The following is a 23,525-nucleotide window of genomic DNA, read 5'->3' as shown; positions in this document are numbered from 1 at the left end:
TGTTTTCTTTTTTCTGTGCTTTGCCATGCTTTCCACTTGATGGGAATGACTCCAACTCCAGCTTACATTAAACATTCCCTCTCTCCTTTACCTGCTGCTTGGGATTGGAGCTTGTCTGTACTTCAAGTGCAGTTTTTTTTGAGCAAGCCTCCACTGGCTGCTAGTGACATGTCCTAGTTTTCCATTGATGGGCTTTGGAGAGAACAACTATTTATTTATTGGCTTTTCATCCTTTGCTTATATCCACCCAGGCAGCCAAAATGCTATCCTCATGAGAGAGCACCAAACTTGCAAGTAAACACTAGACATTGACTTTAGTGTGGCAAAGTTTCTAAATAACAACCTCCTTTAAAAAATCTTTATATTTCTGAAATAACAGCAGAGTCTGTAATGTTATGGACAAATCTCTTAAACATTAACAGCAGAAATAGTAGCATTTAAGCTTTGAAATGGATGCTTTCTAGAAATGCCTAAGTAGGTTTTTTTGTGAATCAGAGATTAGGCAAAAAAGGTAGGTTTTATTTTACTTGAGTCTTAAAACATGTAAATCACATTTGTTGTGAGGTAGACACACACACAGAGGGATGGATGTGTGGGATTTTGAGCTAAGGCTGTCTACAAAGATTCAGCGCAAAAGGAGCGATCAGAGATAAGGTCTTAAACATAATCCCATTTCTCAAAATGTAGAACATCTTATTATAGTGCTGCTTGTTCAGATCCATGGAAGCTATCTTGTTTTCTTTTGTAAACAAGAAGCCAAAAGTACCATAATGAAATATTAAAAATTGTTTCCATGCTCATTAGGACAATTGAAGTCTTAACATTAATTTGTGTTATGCTAAGAAAATTTTGCTTCTGGATTTCCTTAAAGGGGAAAACTTCTGGAAAATTGTTTTAGCTTAAAATTAATGTCATGATAAGCAGGTGAACTAAGCTAACTTAAAAAAAAAAGAAAGTTTCAAATCTGATTTATAAATGTAACTTTTGAAAATGGCCACAGTCTTATTATAACAACAAATTCGCACAGCATAGGAAAATTTCTACTCCTCAGTTTAAAAAAAAAAAAGGTCTTATAGCACCTTAGAGACTAACCAAAAAAGCTCATGATACTATCTATATTTTTCTGTTAGTCTCTAACATGCAACAGGGCCATTCATCCATTTGTTTGTTTTTAGTTACAGACTAATATGGCTACTCCTCTGAGACTCCTCCTCAGTATTGTTGTTAGTTAAGATCAAATCCACCTTTGAATCATCAGTAAAAATCTTTTTTGTATAACAATCAGATTTTGATGCATGTATATGTTGCTCTATTATTTTAAAGATGATGTATCTAGGCTCAGGCTTGTGTTGTGTTGGTGCTCTGGCCGGTCTGTCCACACAAGGAACTGCTCGTCTGGGTAATGCTTTGGGCATGATAGGTGTTGCTGGAGGTTTGGCGGCTACTCTTGGAGGCCTTAAACCATCACCAGAACTGTTGGCTCAGATGTCAGGTGCAATGACTCTTGGTGGCACCATAGGTGAGTGCTAAAAGTCAGACAGTTATTTATAACTTAGAGATGAAATTAATAGTTCCTGGTTACATGCCACTTTTGATACCTTTACTCTAACTTTGCACCTACAGAGTACTTTTATCCATATATCAAAGCACTTTAGTGGCATAAAAATTGTGATTCCCACTTAGCAGATAAAAATCTTGCTGCTTGCAACAAACTACATTTTTCCTGCTTCCATTATTATGGCCGTGGGCCATGTGGGGTCCCAGTGCTACTGCCAGGTCATTAATGAAAATATTCAATCAGATCAACTCCAAAGACTGATCCTTGAGGGACTCCGCTAGTAATCTTCCTTGAGCCTGAAATTTTACCTTTCAGCACAACTTTTGGTCTCATATCTTTAGCCCCCACCACACAATTCTGGTATAAATCCCAATTTTCTCAATTTTTAACTAACATTTTCCCATTTTATTACTGTGTCAAGTGTCTTACTAAAGTCCAAATAGATTAAATCTACCATACTTCATATTCCTGGAAAAAATCAGTTATCAAGGTAAAAATATTGGGGTGGCCTGGCACAATCTGTCTTTGGTAAACCCTTGTTGCATTTTATCAAATTTTCCATTTATCACAATGTCTTTTTAATTATTATTTCCTTCAAAATTTGTCCTAAGGGCTTGCATGCTATTGATGTCAGACTAATGGCTCTGTGATTGCCCAGCTCGCTCAGTAAGAAAATTAAGGAATAGAGAGGCTAAGTTATTTGACCAAACTCTCACTGCAGGTTAGTTACTGATCAAGATACTGAAATCTGGTCTACTGAGTTTAGTCAGATTTCCCCTGTTTTTGGACTATGCTGCCTCATATGAAAAGAATACTGGATCCCGTGAAAGCTTCTCAGGTGGCTGCAAAGAATACTTCTGATTTTTTTTTTTTATTTCCTTATTTGCCCAGAGTTCCTGATGCACAAAATTACTTACATTAGGGCTTTCAGTAAAAATGTTGCTAACAGCACCACTTCTAATGCAGAGCAAGTTTTCTTGGCTTTTTTTCAGCAGTCTGTTTAGATTCCATAGTGAACAGAATGCTCAAGTTCATGCTCACATTAAACAATACCTTCTAATATCCCTTTTTATTTTTCTTCAATTCTCACCAGGTTTGACAATTGCTAAACGCATCCAGATTTCAGATTTACCTCAGCTAGTGGCTGCTTTCCATAGTTTGGTAGGTTTGGCTGCTGTGCTCACTTGCGTAGCCGAGTATATGATTGAGTATCCTCACTTTGCTACTGATCCAGCTGCAAACCTCACCAAGATTGTGGCGTATCTTGGCACATACATTGGTGGTGTGACATTCAGTGGTTCCCTCGTAGCTTACGGGAAACTGCAAGGTGAGTGTTGTCCCTGTTGGGCAAAAGCTAATTTTTAAAATTTCTTTGTCAGTTTTCTTTAACTCGATAATACATTTACACATTACAGTTTATTAAATGGATCCAGATGGAGGTTTAACTTGTGGGGTTTTTTTAATTACTGCCTTCATTTTTAAATTTTTGTTTTATTGTGTAGTGCTTTTTTGGGGGGTGTAGTGCTTTTTTGGGGGGGAACTATCTGCATTCAGTCTCCTTATGGACACTCTTTCATGTTAATTACCAAATAATGTAAATATTGTCAAATTCAGTACTGTTTTGGATTTCTTATTTAATGTACTGTGCATACTTTCTGTCTGGACATAATTTGCTTTTACTGAAACTTACTAAAATTAAAAATGCATTCATCATCTCACTGAGTAGACTATTTAGGATGATATCATGGCCCTATTAAAGTAATAGAGGTTCTGTCACTGACTTCCATGGGATTTCTTACTTAGAGTACATATTTATTTTATTGTATCAGTTGACTTTTTGCAAATGTTATATGACCCTTCTTTAAACAGTCAAATTCATTAAAGTAATTTAATGTAGATGCACTTCTCCTTGCATACCTCATGAAGTCTGTCATCTTTTTACATTTATAAACATTCATAAACGATTCCATGTTTCATGGGATTCAGCAACTCCTCATGAGGGGTGTAAATGGTTAACCGGTGGTGACTGGAGTAGCCCATTAGGGGCGTGCTGAAGACAGGGGCACACTCCAACTCATTCGGAGCAGCCCCTGTCTACAGCGGGGGAGAGGGAGAGGCAGGGGGATGACCCAGCGTTGCCTGTTGGCTGGGAGAGGAGGGCGGCAATTTGTTTTGTTTTAGGTGTCCCCTGTAGGTGGTTGTCCTTGCTAGATGGGTCTCCAGTGGCTCAGCCTTCTAGCTAAGTTACATAGTCATACTTGATGAGAATTCCTTCTGGGGTAACAGAAGTTCAGCGCACAGTCTACTCTTTCTAGGATCTTCAACACTGTCTCAAGCCCTTTAAATCTAGCCGCTTTCTTGAGTCTTTAGTAAAGAGTCCAACTGGAATGGTTGGTCTGCTCTCACCAGGGCCTTCATCACTGGGTCCCTTTAAATTCTGCTCTTCACTTGGGCTTCCCAGCAAAGCTTTGTGAGGATTTGGGCACATGGATTACTCCTGGTCCCAGCCCAGGGACCCTACACACAACAGCCACAAACAGCTTCCTTCAGTTTGCTGCTGCTATTCCCTGCCCCCTTTCTCTAACTTCTGAGCTGAAGTTCTCAAATCCTTTTTCACCTTCTTCTGGTTCTGTTCTTGAGCTTCAGTAATCAGCAAAAAGCACCCTGCCTTGTTCCTCTGATCCCAGCCAGGAACTGACTTCCTCAGTCCCTGCAGCACCTTTAAATCAAGCCGCTTAGGTTCTGATTGGTTAGCTGCTTCCCTGCAGCTTTTCTAGGTGTAGAGGACCCATCTTCACTGCTCCTTTCTGGTGGGTATGGTATGACAGCAAAGCCTTCACTAGGGAGCTTGATTTTACCATGTCACAATACCCTTTTTTGGTGCTTTCTGACAACGTACAAACAAATAAAGAATCTGTACCTAACTGGGGATTGGTGTTCTGTGGTGCTTTTGCTGTGGATAGCACGAGTCTTTACCTCAGAGCTAGAACTGATTATGTAATGCACATTCCCTTCTACCTTCTCATTCATTCATTCATTTTCCTCTCTCTCACTCTCATCCAATCCAACCTGCTTGGTTTTATCATTTAAAAAAAAAATTAGGTGAGGTTTACTTTGGAATACTCTGGTGACTGCAGAACTTTTGAAATTAAACATAAGTCACTAGAAACTGGGCAATTGAGAGGGTGCAATTTTTATTCTGATAGGTTAAACTTTGTTTCTGTTAATATTTATCTAATGCCAATGATTAATTAACACTTGGGAGAAAGGACATATTTGTTCCTTTCTCCTAGCAGAGTCAAAATACTCAGCTCTAAAAGTTTCTCAAGCAAGAATAGATTTAATGTTCTTTGGAGTCCTACTTTAACTTTGTCTGTGTGGTACATTTTTTTGAGCCCTTTGAAGCTCATAATACTTCCCTGGGTATTTATTAGCTAGAGACATTATATAAAAACCCACAATAGTATATATACACATGCACTTTTAATATAATGTGCTCCAAAGGTACTAAAAATTAGTTGGATAAGGTTTGTCCAGGAAACTGACACAACTGTCAGTTTCTGCCTTAACTTTGAATTTCACTTTGGTTTTAAGTGGTTTACTTTCCTTTTAATCTGTTTGCGGGGTGTATGTGCTTGTCAATTCTCACTCATGCATTTTAGATTTTAAATGTGATAGTATGTTTGATTCCAGGTATCCTGAACTCTGCACCACTCCTTCTGCCAGGCCGGCACTTACTGAATGCAGGTTTGCTGACAGCCAGTGTTGGTGGAATGATTCCATACATGATTGATCCTAGTTACACTACAGGGCTTACCTGTTTAGGTTCGGTGTCGGCACTTTCTGCTATTATGGTAAGTCAGTGAGTCACACCAACACTCAGTGATCAGTGAATACTAGGGATGTTAACAAGTAGTCAACTACATGATTAACCAATAAGCCTAGACTTATCGGTTAATCCTGTCGACTACATGCATTCCCCCTCTCCCGCTGCTTGTGTCAGAGGCAGCAAGTAGCAGAAAGGGCAGGAGCTGATATGTGTGGGGAGTTGGATTTTAATCCAGCTCTCCGTGGAACTGTCTGCATCCCGCTTCCTCTCCTCCCCCCCCCCCCACTTGCTTCCTCAAATAGAGGCAGTGGCAGGGGGGGGGGCGGGGCAGAGCCAGCCCTCTGCACATGTTGGCTTCCATAGAGCCGCCTCCACTACCCCCGCCTCCCACAGAGTCATGTATGGAATTGTCAGCTGTATCTTCCATATACCAAAATTGTTCAACAGTTTATTGGTGCAGTGCATTGGTTATCATGCCATAGGCCAGAGCTACAGAAGCTTCATTTGCCCACAGGGGTTCATTATGATCTGTAAGAACTCTAGTGAGGTGTGGTTTAGTATTTAGCTTTGCAAGCTGTGTAATTTTACATCCCTTTAACGAGTAAAAATCACCTTTTTTCTAAAATGTTCTGTAACATAAGCTACTTTCTACCATATATATTGGAGAACTCTGCTGTGAAGTCCTGGTAAAAACTATAATACCGCAGAGTGGAATGGGAGCTGACATGAGACTTTAAGGATCTAAAATGCAGCTTTGATTCAGCAAAGTACTTAAGCATGTGTTTAGATTTGCTGAATCTGGACTTCGCTGAGGAAGAAGCTAGTTTATTATGCTGACTATCCTTCTTGCCTTAGCTATTTTGGGCATTCTGCATCTTACAAATACCTTTCAGTTTACTTTAGAAATAAAATATAGTAATTACTTTCAAACTCAAGTATCATGACTTAATGGAACTGTTCGATCTATTTCATTTTATGCCATTTACAAGAGAGACCAGTTTAATGATATTAAGCATATTTATGGGTCTTCAAGTCTCTCTTTTCTCTTAATGATCATATTTCTTATCTTAGTACTTCTAAAGCACAGTTTCTTTATTTTTTATCAAGATCAGTGTTAACAAAAATCTTATTTCTGAAACTGCTAATGTGTGTTAGCTGTCTGATCTTTGAAGGCAGAAATTATTATAAATGCTATATATTAATCTCTTATTAATCTCTTATACATAGAACGTAGTTGGGTGTGTGGATCAAATCATTTTTAGTAAATATCTGCAGCAACACTAACAATTCTGTGATGCTTACGTTTTGTAAGACGATACTAGAGTGAGTGAGTGTGTGTGTGTGTGTATTTATTTATTTATTTATTTATTTATTTTACATCTTCAGGGTGTCACTTTAACAGCAGCTATAGGAGGTGCTGATATGCCAGTAGTCATTACTGTACTGAACAGTTACTCTGGATGGGCTCTGTGTGCTGAAGGCTTCCTGCTCAACAACAACTTGCTGACCATTGTTGGTGCTCTCATTGGTTCCTCTGGTGCCATCCTCTCTTACATCATGTGTGTGGTAAGAATTAAATAGAAACTGTGTTTGTATATGAAGTTGTATTGCAAAACAACTGGGGAGCAACACTTGGAATCTATACTGGGTGGGGAAGGGATAAGAGGCAAAACTGCTTTAACCCATTAATGCTGGTTAAGAGATTGATGGATGTTTTCATTTCTTAATTTAAAGTATCGGGCTGGACAGCTTGAACCTTTTGTGAAAGTAGAAGTGATTTGAAGGTTAAACTAAGGATGTGACTGGGTAAGCATCAGCCTTAATGGTGATGCTTACCCGGTACCATTAGCTGATACCTGGGAGCTCCCGCACAGCTTGCCTTACGGGAAGGACTGCTCCAGCACTGTGGGAATCGGCAGTTTGCAGCCCCCCACATGGGTCCCTGCTTAACCAGTTAGACCTAAGTGTTAGCTGGTTAACTGATTAACTGGGATTTTACATCCCTAGGTGCCTGACTCTTCTGCAGTTCTAAAACACTTCTCTTTTATAAAGTCCCAATTCCACAACCCTTCTCTAGTCAACAAAGTACATCAGACTCTGTTTTTAATTCCCAGTGACTCAGTGCAATTTTAAGCATGCTCGTAAATGCTCTGTAGAACTGGAGCACTAAAGTCTGATACAAAATCCATTGAATTCAGGGAGTCATTCCACTGACTTCAGTGGGCTAAAGATCATGTCATGAATATATAAGTAGGCTGACTCCTCAGACTTGAACATCTTTGTAATCTTTATCCATTAGCAATATAGATGAGGCTGAGACTTGCCTGCCTGTTTCCTTTTAATGGGAAAACCCATTTTCACAAGTGAATTCTTCTGTGATTCTCACACACAGGTTTTGTAAAGAAAGAGAGATTTGTATTGATGATGTCTTTACTTACCATTTGAGTTAGTAATCTACAGGTTTGTTCAGAGTTCCATGAATTTGAATCTCCACTGGATGGCAGCAAATGCACATTAGTCTAATGACAAATCTGCACTGTAATAACATTAAGGGTTTAAGTTTAGTCTGATGTGTGTAATCATATTTTAATATCTGTGCTCCTGGAATACTTTCACACTAGTGTTTTTTTCTTCATCTTCTTTTCATTTTTAAAGTTAGACTGATTTAATGGATCTTTCTATCTAACTCAAGGGGTGCCCCTGTCAGCATCAGTACTCCTGTTCCTCACAAGTAAGAGAGACCGAAGGGAGAATTTGCTCATGTCGGCCTCCCACTGTGTGGATGGTGCAGAAGCTCAGTTTAAGATATGTCGACTCCAATTCGTAATTAACATAGCTGGAGTTGCATACATTCGGTTGATCTTCAGTTGTAGTGTATAGACCAGGCCGAAGTGCTGAGACACTTGCATCTTGTGTTTACAAGAGACAGCAGAAATGGGAAATGTAGGATTGTAACTGAATAGCTATACAGTAGCAGATCCGGTCTTAGGGGTGGGTGAGCTGGGCGGTCGCCTGGGGCTGTCATTTTGAAGGGGCTGCCAACAGAGCCAGTCTTAAGGGCAGGCCATGACCACATTTCGGCCTAACCTCCCAAATCCTTTCCTCAGGTTTCATTGGTTACTCCCTGACCCTCTTTTTTTTTTTTTGCTTGACAAATTCTTCTTGCACACACACGCACACACACACGGCTCGACAGATAATGCAATCAAGTAGATTGCAACCCAGAAGAGCTGGGTTCAGGCGATCTGTTCATGCGCAGATCACCGGACAGCGCAGCTGGCGAGCAGGGCTCGTTGCGGTTCAGCAAGCCCTGTGTGTGTGTATATGTGTGTGTGTGTGTGTGTGTGTGTGTGTGTGTGTGTGTGTGTGTGTGTGTATATATATGTATTTATTTATTTTTTTGGAAACCATCTTGCAACCCTCCAGGTGAGCTGGAAGGTTGCCTAGGGCTGCCACTTGGTTAGGACTGTCCCTGTACAGTAGTATGTATGGCCTGATCAAGTCTGAATATAGTGGAGTTTGGACGGTGGGGGCAATCTTCTACCTATATAGTATATATTTGAGAGAATGCGTCTGTCCAAAAAATAGTCCCAAAGGGTAAGAGCCAGGACTACCAAATTTGATATTCAGCTTCCTCTGTGAGTTAAATAAAAGCAAGGAAAGGGTGTGGTTGTGCCAGGTAAATGGGATGTGCCTGGGTTGGGATTTCTTTAAGGATGTTAATAGGCGAGTAATCGTGTAGTCGATATAACTGTATCATCTACATGATTAGTTGATAAGGGAAGAAGGGTGCTACCCCTGCTGTGGCTCTACAGTTTAAAGGTAGTAAGAGCTGGGTACGCAGGCAGCCTGGCTTCTGCTACATTCACACTGCAGAACCACAGCAGAGGTAGCTCCTGGACCCAGCTTTAGCTGGGTCCAGGAGCAGTGGCTATGAAGAGGCACTTCTTACTTGGCCCCACGCTACTGCAGTGAGCGAGGGGTGGGGTAGTCTTCTCCTCCCGGGGGACAACCTGTATACTGAACCCCTCATCCCCACCCCAGAACAATGATTTAAATGAAGCATGTGCATTTTCATTTCATTTTCCAAAAAACAAAAATTAATTGAGTTAAGGACCCAAAGAATGCTGGGTAAATTTTCTGGATGTCTTATATTTGCAAACTTTTAGGAAAGTTTAGCTTTTAAGATGATGCTCAGTGACTCTAGTGCTGTTTTTTAGCCCCGTCCAGATAACAATCAGCATAACTGCAACTGAGCTGCTGAAGTTTCAATAAACACAATAATGTGGTGGCATTTTTCATCAGGTGGCCATTTCCTAACCTCTTGTAAGTAACAGACTTCATGTCATAGTATGAACTGCCTTCCAAAATGTCACTTTAAATACATTACTTAAATCCATGGGCCTGAACAGATTGTATTCTTCAGCAAGCTCTTAATGAAAAAGAAACTAGTAGGCAGTCAGCTTTAAGAGGATATAAACTCCTATAATGCAAATGTTACTCGATCTGTGCCAGTGAAACAACATTCTTGTCAATGTGACCTTCTATCCGAAATAATATATTTATTGAAACTTATCTGTTGCAGATGAAGAGGTGTTTGTAGAAATGTCTTAATAGTTGAAGATTCGTTTTCCAGAATTTTAATCACAAAATAGATTATTTAAATTAACTTAATCTCAAAAAACATTCCAATAATCTCAAAGCTTTTATAAGACATTCATAGATAAATCTTCTTGACTTTCCCTGTTGTCTTAGACTTGGGTGAGTTAAGGACAGAGTTTTAACCTTAAACCAAAAAAAGAAAAATACCTTAGAGCTGGGGTGGACAAAAGGGCCTCCATGAGCCTGATCTGGCCTGCCAAGCAGGTTGATCTGGCTTGCAGAGGCCCCGCTGATCTCTCCCATCTTCCCCTCCGAGGCCAATTAGGGCCAGGGGATGGGGTTGGGTGGGGGGGGGGGGGGTGAGCATAGTCTCCTACTGCCCTGCCAGGAGCATGTGGCACATCTAAGCACTGCAGACTCCTGACAGGGTGGAGGAAACTTTGTGCGCTTCTCCTTGCCCCCAAACCCTGATTGGCCTGGGGGTGGGGAGAGCATGCTAAGTTTCCTCCGTCCCGCCCTGCAAGGAGCATGTGGCATTTAGAAGCGTCAAGTGCTCCTGGGAGGGCAGGAGGAGGCTTCACATGCTCCTCTGCCCACAGGCCCTGATTGGCTTGGGGGCAGAAGGGGGAGTGCACAAAGTCTCCTCCTACCGCCAGGGGCATGGTGCATAGGGCGGACCTTTTGGGAGGGGGGGTAAAGGTGCTTCACCATCCCCAGACCCAATCATGGTCTATAGGTGGAGAAGCTGGGAAGTATCCTGACCCCACTCCTTCTGGTGCATCCTGGGGCCACTTCAAAAATTTCTGAAGTGGCCCCGGCAAAAAATTATTGCCCATCCCTCCCTTAGAGGCTTCTTGTTACTTGAATTGTTTTGTTTTTCTTTGCAACCTTAAGATAGGCCTATTGTCTGCTTTGTTGATAAGAATCCCCTTCTCATATGCTTTTGGTTTGCACGTATAGGTGGACAGACTGATTAGTCACTAGGGATGTGGAAACTCGTAAGACATTTTTTAAAATGTGTAACCACTGGTTACATGGTCGCAACCCCCATGGACTTCTGGTGCTCCCAGCCCTGAAAGCTCCTGCCCCTCTAGGAGTTTAACTGTTAACTGGAACCAGTAAGCATCAGCTTATTGGTTAACTGGTTAAACTCTTACATCCCTAAAAAGACTTAGCTATTCTAGTAATATCTTAGGGCACTGTTTTCATTTCTGATTTTGTGGTGGTCTTGCACAGTAAGTTATCTCTTTCCTTTAACTTCTCTTGTAAAGACCTTCCCAGAAAAGTACAAGTGCAAGTTTTTGGTGTTGGTTTGTTTAAGTTTAGGGAGCTGCTGCTTCCTCCTCCCCACTCCCCCTTCTAATACACAATTTTCAGTGAGATTGGAGATTGCTCTGCATCTGACAGGATCATCCCCTGTGTCTGTAAGTTAGCTGAATTTTGTTGGGCGCATCTTCCTCTTTTCAAACCACATTACAGGGCAATTAGCCACTATAGTACAATTGCAAGTAAGTTCTCTGTGTCTCTTCTCCCTTTGAAATAGGGGAGGTATTAAAGCATCATAGTATATATCCACAATCATGTTCTACTTATAGGTCTAAGAGTGGGCCTGATCCAATGTCCATTTAAGTCAAGGGAAGGACTGCCATTGGCTTGAATGGGCTTTAGATCAGGCCCATCCTGTGTCCTCATGATGTCCAAAATGCTGTTACCATCTCACATGTGAACAAAGGCCTTCCACTTGCAACATCCTTTTTCCCTTTATTATTTTTATTTTTCTGCCTAATCTTGTCAATTTTCAATTCACACAAAGTGGAACACTCCTGTTCTGCCCTCTTTCCTCAGGCCCAGCTGCTCCTTGCAACCCCTGTTATTTCCATCCTCTCTCCCTGCATTGCTCACTGTTCTCCACACTAACTTGCTTTCATTGGTCTGGGGAAGTGCAGGTGGGTGTTCTGGGGTGCAGGCTTTGTGGTGGTGCTAAGGATGAGAGGTTAAGGGTACAGGAGGGGGCTCTGGACTGGCTGGGGTACAGGATTGGGTGCACAGGGAGTGTGGACTCTGGGGTAGGACTCAAGATGAGAGGTTTGGGGGTGAAGGAGAGGACTTGGGACAGGAGTTGGGGTGCAGGATGAAGACCAAGATGTGGAGTCCTGGCAGGGCTTACCCCTGCTCCTAGGAAGCAGCTATCCGGTCCTTGGGGTCTTTAGGCATGTGGTTGGTTGGCGAGGGAGGGTCCACATGCTGCACCTGCAGGCACTGCCCCTGCAGCTTCAATTGGTGGTTGTTCCCAGCCAATGGGAGCTGCATAGCTGGGACTTGGAGCAGGGGCAATGCACAGAGCCTCACTGAACCTGGAGGATACAGGGACCTAGTGTCTGCTTCTGGGAGCATTGGGGAGCCTGCCTTATCTCTGACTCTGTGCTGCACCACCAACCAGATTTTTAATGGCATTCTTGTCAGAAACTTCCAGTAGGTGTTTGAATACTCTAGAGTGGGACTTCTTTAAAGGCTGTGGCAGATGATACTGTTTAAATGCTTAATTTGAAACGGTATGCTTTTTTGTGGGTTTTCTTCTCATTTGCATGTTTCCTGATCTACATCTGTTCTTCTTAAAAGATTTACTCAGGGTTATAACTTGACACGGTGCATATACTCTTAATGTAACAGCCAAATTATTTCCTTTTTATTTCCCTTTAAAGTTTGTTAGACTGTAATTACAACAAATTTTGCCTATTTTCTAGTAGTACCTGAATATTTTGGGACCCCCGCTATTAGAAAGTTAATGTCTGCTTAAGTGTTCCTGTTGTCAGTCCATGGAACTGAATTTTCAGGAAAAGTAGCTTTTTCAGCTGAGAACTCTTGCTTTTAGAATTCTTTTTGGTGGTCTGCCAGTATCTGGTTTCAGTCCCCTAAACCATTGTTTGAGTCAGCATTTGATTAGCTTTATTTGTATATTTTGCTTTATTTTATTTTTCAGCTTGAAGCTGTGGTGGCAGCATATAGGGCCGCTCATAAAGGCCAGTTAATTGTCATACTATGGTTTTGAGATACTGTGGTTACAAGGAGAGTTGGACAAAATCCAGGAATGTCTTTTTCAGAACTTCCATCATTCCAACCTCCCAGATCCCCTTTATCATTGAAATGTTAATGTTTTGTTTGAAATGTTTTAAATTTTGTGCAATTTTTTTTAAAAGCATATTTTCAGAAAAATATGATATAGAAGAAATTTTGCTTAATGAAAATATTTTTCTGTTGTCCTTGGAACTAGTGATCAACTGGTCCAAACCCCTTGTTTTTCAGGCCATGAATCGTTCTCTTGCTAATGTCATACTTGGTGGCTATGGTACCACTTCAACAGCTGGTGGGAAACCTATGGAAATTACTGGTACTCACACAGAAGTCAACTTGGACAATGCAGTTGAAATGATAAAGGAGGCCAATAGCATTATTATTACTCCAGGTAAGAAGTGGAGTCAGTGGATGTTGTTAGATGGGGCATAGTTTATAAATCTTCATGATTCACACAGATTCCTCTTATGATTGTGAATTAGTGATTTAAGGTACTAAACTTGGAGTCAGTAGTCTTTTTTGGTTCTAATCCCAACTTGGCCACTGACCAACTGTGTAGCATCCTTGGGCAAGTCACTCAGTTTTGTGTATCTTGGTGTCTCTTCCTAACCTTTGTGAACGAAATAAGCTAAGTATACTCTTAGGCTATGTCTACACTGCCCGCTCTTGGGCAAAAAAAAAATGCAAATGAGGCAAAGCATGGAATATCGCCACACCTAATGCACAAAAACAGAGTCTCATCAATTATGCACGAGAGGCTTTTGCCTTTTTGCGCAAAAAAACCCTCTTGAGCAAGAGCCATTCTTCCTGAAAAAAAGAGGAAGAACGACTCTTGTGCAAGAAGGGGTTTTTGTGTGAAAACAGAGCCTCATTAATTATGCAAATGAGGTGCAGTGATATTCCATTCTTTGCCTCATTTGCATATTTGTTTGCGCAAGAAGGGGCAGTGTAGATAGCCTTATGGTCTGGAGCTGTGTTCTGGTATGAGTGTGAGTGAACACGTACACACCGCCAACACTTAGCACAATAGAGTTTATAATCTTGGTTGGGGCTTTTAGGCAGTACCATAATACAGCCAGTAATAGTAATACAGTTTCTCTACTTTGGATTATTAAAATAGTAGAAGATTTTGTGGTTCTTCTCCACTAGGTCAGTGTTCTATTGGGACTTCTGATGAAGATTTAACTCCAACTACTGACACACAATAAAAATCCTGAAAACACTTTACTTCTCATTGGTTTTGTAAAAACTTTGTGTTTGGAAAAAAAAATTATACACTTCTATAGCAGAGTATCCTTTTTAGGAAAAGTTGGAAATATGGTTTCATTAAAATACACGATGTCAATTTCTGCACTGGACAGGATTTTACTATTTAATGTATAAAACCCCAGCAGCATTCATATCCATTTTTGCAAGCCAATATAAGCAAATACACTGTTTCATATGAGTTACCTCTGCTTCAAACAAGGCAAAAAGGTGTATTATTTTGGTGTTTTGCCATTTGTTGCTATGGTTGGTACCTGAAGACTGCTGCTTACCGTTTCTGCTCTTGAGGGTTTTAAGGATAATACCTGTTCCTTCCATGGATTACTTCTGGGCAAAGTTAATGAAAGTAAAAGAATAAGAGTGGCTATATATCGCTACAGGCTGTATCCTATCATAGATTTGTATTGTAGATATCCTCAATTTGGTGGAAGGTACAAGTTTGGAAGTGTAACAATAACTTCTGAACCAGTTTTTGGCTATGATAGTGTGAAGTCTCCTGTTCCGTTACGACAAAACAGGATGTAGGTTTAGTTAAAATAGATTAATAGTCCAAACAGATGTATTGATATCCTAAATGCAGTTGAGCGGAGAGCAAAAACGAAGAAGAAAATTGGTTGTCCTGAAATGCTCATGTGTTAGTGATGTTTTAGTGCCGTTTTTTATGGTTAGAGCTTCTGATGCACGTGAAAGGGAAAGGAAACAACTTCCTAATTTGAACTGGAGAAACAATTGTTTAACTTATCTTTCAGGTTATGGTCTGTGTGCAGCGAAAGCTCAGTACCCCATAGCTGACCTGGTGAAGATGCTGAAAGAACAAGGCAAACATGTCAGGTAAATAGCTTTTGTATGAGTGTAGAGAGAGAGACATGACAGACAGGATTTTTCATTGTATGAATACTCCATAGAAGTTTGCCTTTTTTAGCTGTCACCAGTGATGCTTGTGCCGATATCTGAGAACAAGCTAATAAGAGGAATGTTTTAATCTTATCAAAACATTTAATAATTTCATGGTACTGTTTGATTAAACAGATAATGGTGCCACTCACTGTTTTCAATGGAGTTGCGTCCACTTTTGTCAGCAGTTAACTTGGAATTTGGGTACAGCATTAACCATTGTCTTTTTTTAAGCTTAGTACTGCTTTGTGTGCTCTGTCATGGTGGTACCTATCCTTTCCAATGGTTACAACACTCTTTTAAACTATTTACTGCTGCTGCTCAATATAAGTGTCATTACATCTTTGGAAAGCAGAATCTCTTTTTTATTTGTTCCATTTCCCTTGGGAGTATCTGTCAAAGGATTGTCGTTGAATTTTCGAAAGACACAACACAGGGAGAAGACTTCTTCTGTGCAGGAATCACTGCTTCAGTGAAATATAATACTGGGTCCAGTTCAAGTCTTTCCTGTTTCCTAAAAGATTACCTCCCTCATAGGGAATCAGTCCCCATTCTTATTGCACTGTTACTCTGTTTTCTGGGGAGATTTAAAGTAGGAGGGGACATGGCTGTCATGGAACTTTAGGGAGGAGGCGAAGAGAAGGGGAAAGGAATGCCAGGAGAAATCAGTCCAATAACAGATGGAAGGATGTTAAGGTACCTCCCCCTAAGGCATCAATCTTCATAGCATGGTTATGAGCTTTATTTCCCTCAGGAAACTAAGCCATGAAATCCAGAGTAACTGATTTATACTAATGGAATCAATGCTTACCCTCTCAGGAGCCAATAAAATGCACAGTAATAGCCAGTAAAAACACAGGAAGTGGGTGGCTCACCTTGAGTTGTTTTATTTACACTAAAATGGTAGTAAAAAAGAAAACTGCAAAGAACAGGTTGAACCTCTGAAATCTCTCTGGCATAGACCATGGATGTTGCTGGATCAGAGAGAGCCGGCACCCAGGAATGCGAACTGGCTGGGAGCTCTGTCCCCTGGAAGCCCCCGCCAGTGGGACTGGTAAGCCCCATCCCTTGGGAGCCCTGACTGGCAGGACAGTAGCACGTCAGCTACTGGAAAAAGCAGGGCAGCCCAAAAGCCCCGTCCCCGGGGATCCCCAGAGGAGCACAGCAGAGATGGGGCAGCCCGCAAGCCTCGTCTCCAGGGATTCCCAGTTGGGGGGGAGAGAATTGGGGCAGATGGCAAGACTCATTCTGGGGATCCCTGGCGGAGTGTAGCAAAAGCAGGGCAGCCAGCAAGCCCCATCCCTGGGGATTCCAAATTGGGTGAGGGAGAAATGGAGTCAGGCTGGAGCCAGTGGCAGTGGGGCTAGAACAGAGCCAGCAGCAGGAAGGGGGAGCATCTTGGGAGGCTGGTGGCAGGGGACCTCTCCTGATCTGGCAAATTGCTTCATTTGGGATGGGTCAAGTCCTGAGGGTGCTGGACAAGGGAGGTCCAACCTATACTTGATGGCAAATTCTTTCTTAAATGCATAAGTGCTGACAGCCTTGCAGACACTCGAGCCCTTAAGAGACTTTGGGGCAGGAAAAGCATATGAACCAGTAAGGGCTGTTGGAGATCTTTCAGGAGCACCATGTCTAACAGTGAAGTGGTAGAGCCTGCTCCAAATTGTGGCAAAATATTTCTCGAGAATCTCTAATCCTGATGTAAGCAATATCAGGCAGTTCTCTCTGAAGATTAGCTCTCTGGTCTGGCATAATCCTGAAAGTCCTCACAGGATCTTGTTTCTGTTGTCCGTGAACAGACCATAACTTGCAAGGATATGCTGAGAGCTTTGCCTGAGCCCTCTAGTCCTTTGGCAGCTCACCATTGGACTTTCCAAAATGACAGGGAGTCATTTTACATCCCAGGCACTGGCTACTTTCTGAAGAGATGGGCTTTTGTTGCTATTGTATCCAGTCTTAAAATTGGAAGGCAGGATTTCTTATCCTATAGTTACCATTGCAAGTTGGATGATACCTTACATCAACTCTCTAGCTCTGCAGGTGAAGGCTGTTGGAACTCTAAAACAAATGTTAAACTCTACAGAATTTACCTCAATAGAATGTTACAAAATGGTAAGAAATTCACAGTGAAGTTGACAGGGAAACTTCAGTCCTTTCCTCCTTCCTTCCTCACAAAACTTAGCTTTCTAATGTTTTCAGTACCTGCCGTGTCTTCATTGCTAATTTTTTTTGGAAACTATTTTTAATTTATAGTAACTTAATATCTGAAATTAGTCCAGTCTCAGTTGTCACTTAAAAAAAAGATTCTGACAGATTTTGGTTAGCCAATCTCATTCTCTAATTTCTTTGTGTTTATTTTAAATATATAGTAACTCAGCTTTGGAGTCAGTATTCTAGGAATTTGTGTGGTTTTTTTCTTTCTCCTTTTCCATTTTCATAGAAATGATGCTGATAGTGCCTTACAGTGTTTGTAGTATATAATTTGATGGATAATAGCACTGGTTAGTAAAATTGTTCATTAGCAATTGCCCAAAATAATATACTTCTGTGTAGCGGTTTATTCCATATGTAGAAAAGCCGAACAAGGCCTAATGTCTCTTTCCTATGGCAATTCTTTTCATCCTTTATTTTCTCACCATTTGGGAATCTGTTTGCATAGCTGAATTCTGTTAAAGACACTGAAGGCCCATTAGGCATGTAACAAAAGAACCTCATTTGGGTAATGTGATGACAACATCCTGTTCCTGTTCCTTTTTTTTTTTTTTTTTTTTTTTTTTTTTTACTTTTTATAGCTTCTGTGTGGGCTAGCTTCATTTTTTTCATGATCATATAAAGTATTATTGATTTCACCTTGTATGTCAGCTTTCCATGGGAGAAATATGAATGAACCTTTGTGAAGTAACTGGATTATATTTAAAGTGAGTCAATTTCAGGAAAAGATTGCTACAGTGGTTACCTAGTATTTTAATGAAATAAGTCTGTATTTACAGTTTGTGGTAATTTAGGCCTTTCATCACTTTGTGGAGCTCCCACAGTGTTCATTGAGTGCAGCTGCTGTCCCTCTGGGTTCAGTAGGTCTGAAGTGCCTCGGGACCCAAGCATGCTCAGCATCCAGATGCAGTGACACACTCTCACATCCGCCATGGAAAAGTGCCAGCATGGACATACGATTGTCATCAGTTTTTGTCCATGCTGTGCCAAGAGAAATTGCATCTGTCATATGGTCTTTTTTTTGCTTCATGGCTCATGTTTGATTCAGAGACACTGTTTCCTTAATTTTCCTAGAGCCATAACATGCTCAGTGAAGAGCCTAGATTGTATAACCTGATGTATAACATTTTATGACTAGACCTTAAATTCAGTAATACAGGCAGGATTGGAAACTTAAGTGTGCTTTTGTTATTAAAATGCATTGCTAACATCATCACTGACTTGAAATACTCTTGCAGCAGATCACATATTAAATGTATTAGTAGAATCAGGTAAGAAAATTATATGTTATTCAACCTTCCTGTTGGCTTTTTCTTTGTTAGTATTGACTGGTGGAGCTACAAAAATGTCAGACTGGAAGGTTCCCAAAGCTGAGGGAAGATACTTGATCTTCAAGTAGTTTTATTCTCTGCTGGTGCCTTAGTGATATTAGGAGAACTGTCACTGAAGCTTCTCCATTTACCATACCTCTTGAATGATTTGCTACAATGCATGTAAGGGCTTGATTCTGGATTATTTTAATGCACTTCAAAAGTGGATCAAGTGAATTCAGAAAAAGGCACCCTTCATCTACAGTAAAATCATCCACATAAGGAGTTAATCAGGAATAGCTAGTCCACTTTAAATTCACACCCTACCTTAATCTGAATTAAATTCATTGTAGACAAACCCTAATCATTCATCCATAGAATTGTAGCCTCATATATAATATAAAGATGTGTTTAAAATACAGAAATGCTCAGATACATAGCATATTGAATACCATCCTCCGATCTTCTAGATTTATATGTTGAGATTCATTACATTTTGGCCATGGTATATTAGCTGTGTGACCTTTTCAACTATTCTTGTAGAATATGTATATTTAAAATTCCTGCACAAGTTACAAGAGTAAATGATTACAGCAAGGTAAGGAAGTTAAGAACATAAGAATGGCCATATTGAGTCAGACCAAAGGTCTATCCAGCTCAGTGTCCTGTCTTTTGACATTGGCCAATACTAGGTAGCCCAGAGGGAATGAACAGAACAAGTAATCATAGAGGCTACGTCTACACTGGCCCCTTTTCCGGAAGGGGCATGTTAATTTCACCTATCGTAGTAGGGAAATCCGCGGGGGATTTAAATATCCCCCGCGGCATTTAAATAAAAATGTCCGCCGCTTTTTTCCGGCTTTTAAAAAAGCCGGAAAAGAGCGTCTACACTGGCCCCGATCCTCCGGAAAAAGCGCCCTTTTCCGGAGGCTCTTATTCCTACTTCGAAGTAGGAATAAGAGCCTCCGGAAAAGGGCGCTTTTTCCGGAGGATCGGGGCCAGTGTAGACGCTCTTTTCCGGCTTTTTTAAAAGCCGGAAAAAAGCGGCGGACATTTTTATTTAAATGCCGCGGGGGATATTTAAATCCCCCGCGGATTTCCCTACTACGATAGGTGAAATTAACATGCCCCTTCCGGAAAAGGGGCCAGTGTAGACGTAGCCCAAGTGATTTCTCCCCCCGTTGTCCATTCCGAGTGTCTGACATACAGAGGGTAGGGACAACATTCCTGCACATCCTGGCTAATAGTCATTGAGGGCTGTATCCTGTATGAATCTATCTAGTTCTTTTTTTGAGCTCTGGTATAGTCCTGGCCTTCACAACATACTCTGGCAAGGAGTTCAGCAGGTTGACTGTTATGTGAATTTGCTTGCAAGTATTGAATTATTTTTAAAATTAAGTGTGTGTGCTTCCTAAATCTATTGAATAATGCCATAGGGATGTGGGTTCTTTACTTTTTATTTACCAGTCAGCAGAATATGCAGTTGTGAGAAAAATGTAGATTAGCTTCTGAATATTTTCCTCAAACTTCAGTTACTAGGCAGCTGGTTTTACCTAATATTATAGGTTAATATCTTGGAAAGACTTATGTGCCAGTATCTCACGATCTCAGGACAGAAGGCAAAGCTCTCATCTTCTTTGAAAATGGGAGGAAATGTAAAACAGGTAGACTTGAGGTTTTAAATTTACCTAGATTATTGAGTGTTGGGATTTAATCAAATGGAACTGCTGCATGTATGATACTAGGTTTTGTTATTTAAGCATGCCAAGGTTGTCTTGAGCAGATTAAGGGATGCCATCTTTAGCTTTACTTCTCTAGATAAGTAATTTGAAAGAGTGTCTGTCCGGGGTTTGGCATGAGCATGTGCTGCAAGGGTGTGGGGGCGGGGTTAGGCAGCTGCGGTTCCCTGCCGCAGTGCCCAACTGGTGGCGGGGCATCTGCGCTCCATCACAAACAGTAAAAGCTAGACCCACCAAATTTGGTAGGTAGCTTCCTCTTATCATAACTTAAACCAAGGTAAGGGTTTGGCTGTGTAGGAGATTGGGATGTTCTTGGAATGGGATTGCATCTCCTAAAACCATACAGAAAAGAGACAGAAGTCACCAGGAAGATTAAAGGGGCTGGTTGGGGGCATGCCAACTCCCATCTCCCATGCATCCTTTAGGGAGTGCTGGGGGGGGCTCCTCCCTGGCCTAAGTTAAAAGGGAATATTGCTGGCTGTTCCCCTTCATCAGGGAGCCTGGGGTAGTGCACAATTTGCTGCATTCCTCACTCTGGCTGTGGAGCGCAGGGGGTAGACTAACCTGGACATTCCCAAGCCAGGGACATGCATCCCACTCCCAGCTGTAGTGGCCATGGAGAGGCACTTCTCCTTGGGCCCCAAGCTGCTGCTGTGAGCCCAGGGCAGCCTGCATACTAAAACCCTTATCCCCAGCATCTGCTGTGTGCTTGAGGGTCCTGGCAGGGTGGGCTGGATCCAGTGGCTTCGTGAGACGTATCTTGTCCACACCTGCTCTAGAAGAAAAGCTGGGAGCTCTTTTTTGTAAAACTTAGCGATGTAAAATCTTGGATAATCAGTCGGTTAAAAGTTAGGTTGATCTAATGTTTAACCAGTTAACTGACTAAGTGGCACATGGACTGGGGACCACTCCATCTTGGCCTATGGGGCTCCTGCCTCCAGCCCCAAACTGGAGCTGGCTGCTTGTAGCAGTCCCTGTCTTGGGAGGGCCTACTATGGGGTTGGAGCAGAGCCCAGCAGGCAGGAAGCTGCTCCAGCATCCACTGGTTACCGGTTAACCAGAACTGGTAAGCATTACTGGTCTAAGTGATGCTTACTGGTTAGTCTTTCATATCCCTAATAAAAATGGATAGGTTAAAACCCTGTTACAGTCAGGGCTTATGTTCTTATAACTCAGATTTTCATGAGCAATAAACAAGTGCTAGAGTATCTGCATGCCCTTTGTACTTAAATTGCCATCGCTCCTTGAAACTGGAATGTGTTCTTTGGAGAATTGGCAAATGTACGTATACTGGAAACAGAGACTGTACATGTGGAACAGAGGACATAGAAAATTAAGAAGGGAGAAGCTGGGCTCTGTTGAGCAAGCTATCCTGTGTGTGTAACTTCTACAAATGTTCAGATGGGGGGGGAGGGGGAATTGTTGAGCAAGCTAAAATAAGCACCAAGCAGATGTAACTTACATAGAGCACCCCATGTCTCATCAACTTTGGCATAATTTAAGAAATCCTATTTTTACATGGATGAAGTGCTCTTGGAGGAAGATTCCCTGCCACTGACTCCTGGGTGTTGCGTTTATCGTTCATGAATAATGCATTTTCTTAGTACAAACATCCCATAGAGTCACATGATAATGATGTGATTTTGAGCCACTTCTTATTTGTATTTAACCTGTTGCAGCTTGTTTAGTATTTAGGACAATTGTATTGTTTTCTTATCCACTGTTGACTATATTTACTGGAAATTCTGAAGTTCTTCAGTCCTCAGTAAGCATTAAAAACAGAACACTACTCCATCTGTAATATCATTTTAGGCAACTGAGATTAAATTCAGCATAGCTTTAATTATTTGTGTAATTGTGTTTTATTAGTGCAGGAAATGGTTATTCCAGGAATCCGAACAGAAGTCTGTTCAACTCTGTGTGCGTGTGCTTAAATTTAGCGCTTGTAGGCTACGTCTACACTGGCCCCTTTTCCGAAAGGGGCATGTTAATTTCACAGGTAGTAATAGGGAAATCCGCGGGGGATTTAAATATCCCCTGCGGCATTTAAATAAAAATGTCCGCCGCTTTTTTTCGGCTTTTAGAAAAGCCGGAAAAGAGCGTCTACACTGGCCCCGATCCTCTGGAAAAAAGCCCTTTTCTGGAGGATCTCTTATTTCTACTTCAAAGCCGGAAAAGAGGAATAAGAGATCCTTCAAAGTAGGAATAAGAGATCCTTCGGAAAAGGGCTTTTTTCCGGAGGATCGGGGCCAGTGTAGACGCTCTTTTCCGGCTTTTCTAAAAGCCGGAAAAAAGCGGCGGACATTTTTATTTAAATGCCGCGGGGGATATTTAAATCCCCCGCGGATTTCCCTATTACGACCTGTGAAATTAACATGCCCCTTTTGGAAAAGGGGCCAGTGTAGACGTAGCCGTAGTGTCTACTTTTGTAATTTGTGAATGCTTTGTTTCTTCGTGATGGGGCATGTACTGTAGAGGAAAGCTTAACATCTAACAATCTAGATGTATTTATAGGGCTCCAATGTCATATAGAATCTGAGCTTTCATTTTTAAAAATGAAAGTTTCTAGCCAACAGGGCTGCAAAGACGACATTTTAAATGTGAGCTGATTGTAACAGATGCAGTACTATCTTTTTGCCTCTGCAAGTCTGAAACAGTAACTCTGAGAAGCTTGCACTCCCTTGACCTTCATTCATATCACTGGGGTGGTAAGACTGGATGGGAATGTATTGTAAATGTTGAGCCATCTGTACAAGCAGGTTTGAACTCTTGAGCCTAGTCGTCACCCTCGTCCCACTTGTTGAATTTTATGTATATGCAGAGAATACATAGAGAAAGGCCCTTTGCACAACAGAAAACATCAGCATGGGTGAACAATTCTACCAGTCACTTTTCATGAATCCAACTGCTTCTGACTTGCCACAGAGACTGGCTTTTTTCTGGAAGAAACCCACACAAGGCCTGCTTTCAGACCAGTTCTCCATTTTATTTTTGGTTGGTATTCATGAATTTTTTTTTAACTCTTGTAACTCCTATGGGCACAG

General features: G+C 41.4%; 1 protein-coding gene across 1 annotated transcript in view; it reads left to right on the top strand.

Annotated features, from left to right (window-relative positions):
- The window catches only part of NNT (nicotinamide nucleotide transhydrogenase), an 85,667-nt gene that overhangs the window by 44,586 nt on the left and 17,556 nt on the right, over window positions 1-23,525 (top strand). The window contains exons 14-19 of the mRNA XM_006139514.3: window positions 1,324-1,519; window positions 2,652-2,885; window positions 5,252-5,412; window positions 6,774-6,953; window positions 13,293-13,452; window positions 15,077-15,158. Coding sequence (XP_006139576.1) covers window positions 1,324-1,519; window positions 2,652-2,885; window positions 5,252-5,412; window positions 6,774-6,953; window positions 13,293-13,452; window positions 15,077-15,158 — 1,013 coding nt within the window. The remainder of the gene's footprint in view (window positions 1-1,323; window positions 1,520-2,651; window positions 2,886-5,251; window positions 5,413-6,773; window positions 6,954-13,292; window positions 13,453-15,076; window positions 15,159-23,525) is intronic.

This window comes from Pelodiscus sinensis, chromosome 6 (assembly GCF_049634645.1).
Source record: "Pelodiscus sinensis isolate JC-2024 chromosome 6, ASM4963464v1, whole genome shotgun sequence".
Classification (NCBI taxonomy): domain Eukaryota; kingdom Metazoa; phylum Chordata; order Testudines; family Trionychidae; genus Pelodiscus; species Pelodiscus sinensis.
This window is presented reverse-complemented; position numbering and strand designations above follow the sequence as displayed.